At 25.9% G+C, this 6,561-nt stretch overlaps 1 protein-coding gene across 1 annotated transcript; it reads right to left on the reverse strand.

Annotated features, from left to right (window-relative positions):
- Window positions 1-464: 464 nt before the first annotated feature.
- On the reverse strand, window positions 465-4,648 carry LOC120425426 (uncharacterized). Its single transcript, XM_039589954.2, has 3 exons — window positions 4,363-4,648; window positions 3,938-4,029; window positions 465-549 (listed from the first exon to the last, which is right to left on the reverse strand). The coding sequence occupies exons 1-3, from the start codon at window positions 4,626-4,628 to the stop codon at window positions 497-499; spliced, it is 411 nt and encodes a 136-aa protein (XP_039445888.1). The 5' UTR covers window positions 4,629-4,648; the 3' UTR covers window positions 465-496.
- Window positions 4,649-6,561: the final 1,913 nt, after the last annotated feature.

The following is a 6,561-nucleotide window of genomic DNA, read 5'->3' on the forward strand; positions in this document are numbered from 1 at the left end:
GTTAGGCACAGTCACCATAAAAATTTCGACTTTTCCCCATACAAAAAAAAACCAAAAACTATACATTCTACCGTATTTTCATTGATGCCTTTTCCGTCCAAAAAATTACCCTGACCATAGAAAACATCATACATTTATAATAAAAACAGTAACCATTACAATGTATTGCACAGTTAAATTATAGTTCTTCATGATTTTTCCCCACTAAATGGTACTGTAAAAACCATAATCGGACAATGAAATAAATAATAACTACAGTATGATTCATTGTATTTTCATTGTATTTATTTTTTTCTCTCCACTAAATTGTACTGTAAAACATATATTAATACATTGAAATAAATGGTCAATACGGTAAGTTTTATTGTATTTTTAAAGTTTTTTTTCTTTTAATTTAAATAAATTAGTACTTTGTTTCCGCGTCGTTTTCTTTTAATATTCTGCTCCCATCCGAACTTTCTGACGTTGTTCGAAATGTTTGTAGCCCGTGCCGGATCTACTGCGGACTCTCGCTTATTTGTGAAGCACAATCCTTAGTGAAATAGGCCTCTGTAGAAGAGAAAAACAGTAAATTAGACATGGGGAATATTTACACATGTTTGTTTCGATACAAATTCTATTAAATTAGCTGTTTCTAAAATTCTAAAATTCTAAAATTCTAAAATTCTAAAATTCTAAAATTCTAAAATTTTAAAATTCTAAAATTTTAAAATTCTAAAATTTTAAAATTCTAAAATTTTAAAATTCTAAAATTCTAAAATTCTAAAATTCTAAAATTCTAAAATTCTAAAATTCTAAAATTCTAAAATTCTAAAATTCTAAAATTCTAAAATTCTAAAATTCTAAAATTCTAAAATTCTAAAATTCTAAAATTCTAAAATTCTAAAATTCTAAAATTCTAAAATTCTAAAATTCTAAAATTCTAAAATTCTAAAATTCTAAAATTCTAAAATTCTAAAATTCTAAAATTCTAAAATTCTAAAATTCTAAAATTCTAAAATTCTAAAATTCTAAAATTCTAAAATTCTAAAATTCTAAAATTCTAAAATTCTAAAATTCTAAAATTCTAAAATTCTAAAATTCTAAAATTCTAAAATTCTAAAATTCTAAAATTCTAAAATTCTAAAATTCTAAAACTCTAAAACTCTAAAATTAATAAATTCTTAATAACTCAATTTCCTAATTTCTTTATTTCCTAATTTCTTAATATCCTGATTTCCTAATTTTCTAATTTTCTAATTTTCTAATTTTCTAATTTTCTAATTTTCTAATTTTCTAATTTTCTAATTTTCTAAATTTCTAATTTTCTAATTTTCTAATTTTCTAATATTCTAATTTTCTAATTTTCTAATTTTCTAATTTTCTAATTTTCTAATTTTCTAATTTTCTAATTTCCAATTTTCCAATTTTCTAATTTTCTAATTTTCTATTTTTCTAATTTTCTAATTTTCTAATTTTCTAATTTTCTAATTTTCTAATTTTCTAATTTTCTAATTTTCTAATTTTCTAATTTTCTAATTTTCTAATTTTCTAATTTTCTAATTTTCAAATTTTCAAATTTTCTAATTTTCTAATTTTCTAATTTTCTAATTTTCTAATTTTCTAATTTTCTAATTTTCTAATTTTCTAATTTTCTAATTTTCTAATTTTCTAATTTTCTAATTTTCTAATTTTCTAATTTTTTGATTTTCTAATTTCTAATTTTCTAATTTTCTAATTTTCTAATTTTCTAATTTTCTAATTTTCTAATTTTCTAATTTTCTAATTTTCTAATTTTCTAATTTTCTAATTTTTGAATTTTCTAATTTCCTAATTTCCTAATTGCCCAATTTCCTAATTTCCGAATTTCCGAATTTTTCTAATTTCCGAATTTCCGAATTTCCTAATTTCCTAATTTCCTAATTTCCTAATTTCCTAATTTCCTAATTTCCTAATTTCCTAATTTCCTAATTTCCTTATTTCCTAATTTCCTAATTGCCCAATTTCCTAATTTCCTAATTTCCTTATTTCCTTATTTCCTAATTTCCTAATTGCCCAATTTCCTAATTTCCTAATTTTCTAATTTCCTTATTTCCTAATTGCCCAATTTCCTAATTTCCTAATTGCCCAATTTCCTAATTTCCTAATTTCCTAATTTCCTAATCTCCTAATTTCCTAATTTCCTAATTTCCTAATTTCCTAATTTCCTAATTTCCTAATTTTCTTATTTCTAAATTTCCTAATTTCCGAATTTCCTTATTGCCTAATTTCAAAATTTCCTAATTTCCTGATTTCCTCATTTCCTAATTTCCTGATTTTCTTATTTCCTAATTTCCTAATTGCCCAATTTCCTAATTTCCTAATTTCCTAATTTCCTAATTTCCTAATTTCCTAATTTCCTAATTTCCTAATTTCCTAATTTCCTAATTTCCTAATTTCCTAATTTCCTAATTTCCTTTTTTCCTAATTTCCTAATTGCCCAATTTCCTAATTTCCTAATTTCCAAATTTCCAAATTTCCAAATTTCTAAATTTCCAAATTTCCTAATTTTCTAATTTCCTATTTTCCAATTTCTAAATTTCCTTATTTCCGAATTTCCGAATTTTTCTAATTTCCGAATTTCCTGATTTCCTAATTGCCCAATTTCCTAATTTCCTAATTTCCTAATTTCCTAATTTCCTAATTTCCTAATTTCCTAATTTCCTTATTTCCTAATTTCCTAATTTCCTAATTTCCTAATTTCCTAATTTCCTAATTTCCTAATTTCCTAATTTCCTTATTTCCTAATTTCCTAATTGCCCAATATCCTAATTTCCTAATTTTCTAATTTCTAAATTTCCTAATTTCCGAATTTTTCTAATTTCCGAATTTCCGAATTTCCTAATATCCTAATTTCCTAATTTCCTAATTTCCTAATTTCCTAATTTCGTAATTTCCTAATTTCCTAATTTCCTAATTGCCCAATTTCCCAATTTCCTAATTTCCTTATTTCCTAATTTCCTAGTTTCCTAATTTCCTAATTTCCTAATTGCCTAATTTCCTAATTTCCTAATTTCCTAATTTCCTAATCTCCTAATTTCCTAATTTCCTAATTTCCTAATTTCCTAATTGCCTAATTTCCTAATTTCCTTATTTCCTAATTTCTTAATTTCCTAATTTCCTAATTTCCTAATTTCCTAATTTCCTAATTTCCTAATTTCCTAATTTCCGAATTTCCGAATTTCTGAATTTCCTAATTTCCGAATTTCTGAATTTCCTAATATCCGAATTTCCTAATTGCCGAATTTCCTAATTGCCTAATTTCCAAATTTCCTAATTTCCTGATTTCCTTATTTCCTAATTTCCTAATTTCCTAATTTCCTAATTTCCTAATTTCCTAATTTCCGAATTTCCTAATTTCTGAATTTCCTAATATCCTAATTGCCTAATTTCCTTCCAAGATTCAGCATTTTGAGATTCGGTCTGATGAGCAGCTCTATATGTTTTCATTAAATACAAAATTATATGAACATTTGGTGGGTCTCGTGGCGCAGGGGTAGCGGCTTCGGCTGCCGATCCCGATGATGCTATGAGACGCGGGTTCGATTCCCGCCTTATCCACTGAGCTTCTATCGGATGGTGAAGTAAAACGTCGGTCCCGGTTTCTCCTGTCTCGTCAGAGGCGCTGGAGCAGAAATCCCACGTTAGAGGAAGGCCATGCCCCGGGGGGCGTAGTGCCAATAGTTTCGTTTCGTTTCATGAACATTTGTAATAATCAGTGGCATTCAAATTTGCAAATTCTATTATTTAATTTATTCATCAAAACAAATTTAACACAGGCACCGTGCCAATAAACGTCAAACGCTACTTTCTGTTTCTGTTATTTTTCAGTTGCGTACCACTCAACAAAATTCTTTTCGTGACCTTTTCCTTGACCGTTGTTTGGACGTTCACCGTTGAGCATCAACACACAACTTACCTAACGATTTTCGCCTCCAGACGAAACGACCATCCTGAACAAATCCGGCCGGAAGTGTCCGCAGCAGGCGCCGGGCCTGGTAGAAGAAGTCCCTGTAAAAAAAGAGGAACACACACAGTTTGTTCAGACCATTGCTCTCGCAAGCTTGACCTTGACCATTCTCTTTTGAACATAACCAAACTTGTCCGCACCCTCAGCAAACGTCAAATCAAAACAAATTGCTGCCGGATCTTTCTCCGGATCTCTCCCGTAAAAGATCCGGCAACAATTTTGTATGGCTTGAAGTTTGCGGAGGGTACCAAAAAAAGGTAAACAAATCACTTTGTGCATCAGCCAGTAGCTTGGGAAATTTGTCTGAAAATGCCTGCTGCTGTTGCGGGTGCGATTCCGCCCTCTCCAAGTTCAACAAAACTCCTTATACTCACCCAAATATGAAAAAGTTCCGCCATCCCAGAGCCGTTCCGGTTCGGTCACCCGGCAAATTTGTCCAAGACCGTGTTGGACAAACGCCGGATGTTGCCTTTTTCACGAGCACACGCGATTTCACTAACACTTTTTCGATTAAACAGCGGCCAAACCTCGGGCCAAACACAATCGACACAAACAGGATCGAACACGCGTGCGATTGAAAACAAATGACAGCTCGCCATGGTACGTTCGTTAGGGGAGCGTCGCCCAGTTTAGGTGTCATGGTGCGTTCGTTAGGGGAGCGTCGCCCAATTTAGGTGTCATGGTGTGTTCGTTTTGTGATCTTTAATATTTTTTGCCGTTTCAATTATTGAATAAAAATGTTTAAATGTTTAAATGTTTAAATGTTTAAATGTTTAAATGTTTAAATGTTTAAATGTTTAAATGTTTAAATGTTTAAATGTTTAAATGTTTAAATGTTTAAATGTTTAAATGTTTAAATGTTTAAATGTTTAAATGTTTAAATGTTTAAATGTTTAAATGTTTAAATGTTTAAATGTTTAAATGTTTAAATGTTTAAATGTTTAAATGTTTAAATGTTTAAATGTTTAAATGTTTAAATGTTTAAATGTTTAAATGTTTAAATGTTTAAATGTTTAAATGTTTAAATGTTTAAATGTTTAAATGTTTAAATGTTTAAATGTTTAAATGTTTAAATGTTTAAATGTTTAAATGTTTAAATGTTTAAATGTTTAAATGTTTAAATGTTTAAATGTTTAAATGTTTAAATGTTTAAATGTTTAAATGTTTAAATGTTTAAATGTTTAAATGTTTCAATGTTTAAATGTTTCAATGTTTCAATGTTTAAATGTTTCAATGTTTCAATGTTTCAATGTTTAAATGTTTAAATGTTTAAATGTTTAAATGTTTCAATGTTTCAATGTTTCAATGTTTCAATGTTTCAATGTTTCAATGTTTCAATGTTTCAATGTTTAAATGTTTAAATGTTTAAATGTTTAAATGTTTAAATGTTTAAATGTTTAAATGTTTAAATGTTTAAATGTTTAAATGTTTAAATGTTTAAATGTTTAAATGTTTAAATGTTTAAATGTTTAAATGTTTAAATGTTTAAATGTTTAAATGTTTAAATGTTTAAATGTTTAAATGTTTAAATGTTTAAATGTTTAAATGTTTAAATGTTTAAATGTTTAAATGTTTAAATGTTTAAATGTTTAAATGTTTAAATGTTTAAATGTTTAAATGTTTAAATGTTTAAATGTTTAAATGTTTAAATGTTTAAATGTTTAAATGTTTAAATGTTTAAATGTTTAAATGTTTAAATGTTTAAATGTTTAAATGTTTAAATGTTTAAATGTTTAAATGTTTAAATGTTTAAATGTTTAAATGTTTAAATGTTTAAATGTTTAAATGTTTAAATGTTTAAATGTTTAAATGTTTAAATGTTTAAATGTTTAAATGTTTAAATGTTTAAATGTTTAAATGTTTAAATGTTTAAATGTTTAAATGTTTAAATGTTTAAATGTTTAAATGTTTAAATGTTTAAATGTTTAAATGTTTAAATGTTTAAATGTTTAAATGTTTAAATGTTTAAATGTTTAAATGTTTAAATGTTTAAATGTTTAAATGTTTAAATGTTTAAATGTTTAAATGTTTAAATGTTTAAATGTTTAAATGTTTAAATGTTTAAATGTTTAAATGTTTAAATGTTTAAATGTTTAAATGTTTAAATGTTTAAATGTTTAAATGTTTAAATGTTTAAATGTTTAAATGTTTAAATGTTTAAATGTTTAAATGTTTAAATGTTTAAATGTTTCAATGTTTCAATGTTTCAATGTTTCAATGTTTCAATGTTTCAATGTTTCAATGTTTCAATGTTTCAATGTTTCAATGTTTCAATGTTTCAATGTTTCAATGTTTCAATGTTTCAATGTTTCAATGTTTCAATGTTTCAATGTTTCAATGTTTCAATGTTTCAATGTTTAAATGTTTAAATGTTTAAATGTTTAAATGTTTAAATGTTTAAATGTTTAAATGTTTACCAAATACCCAGTAACCCAGTAAACCCATAAACCCATAAACCCCATAAAACCCATAAACCCATAAACCCATAAACCCATAAACCCATAAACCCATAAACCCATAAACCCATAAACCCATAAACCCATAAACCCATAAACCCATAAACCCATAAACCC

The sequence above is a fragment of the Culex pipiens genome, chromosome 1 (genome assembly GCF_016801865.2).
Source record: "Culex pipiens pallens isolate TS chromosome 1, TS_CPP_V2, whole genome shotgun sequence".
NCBI lineage: Eukaryota > Metazoa > Arthropoda > Insecta > Diptera > Culicidae > Culex > Culex pipiens.

Coding starts and splice junctions, on each gene's coding strand:
- LOC120425426 (XM_039589954.2), bottom strand. CDS start 4,628: ATGACACCTAAACTGGGCGACGCTCCCCTAACGAACGTACCATGGCGA. Junction 4,030..4,362: donor CGGAACTTTTTCATATTTGG/GTGAGTATAAGG, acceptor CTTTTTTTACAG/GGACTTCTTCTACCAGGCCC. Junction 550..3,937: donor CTGGAGGCGAAAATCGTTAG/GTAAGTTGTGTG, acceptor TCTCTTCTACAG/AGGCCTATTTCACTAAGGAT.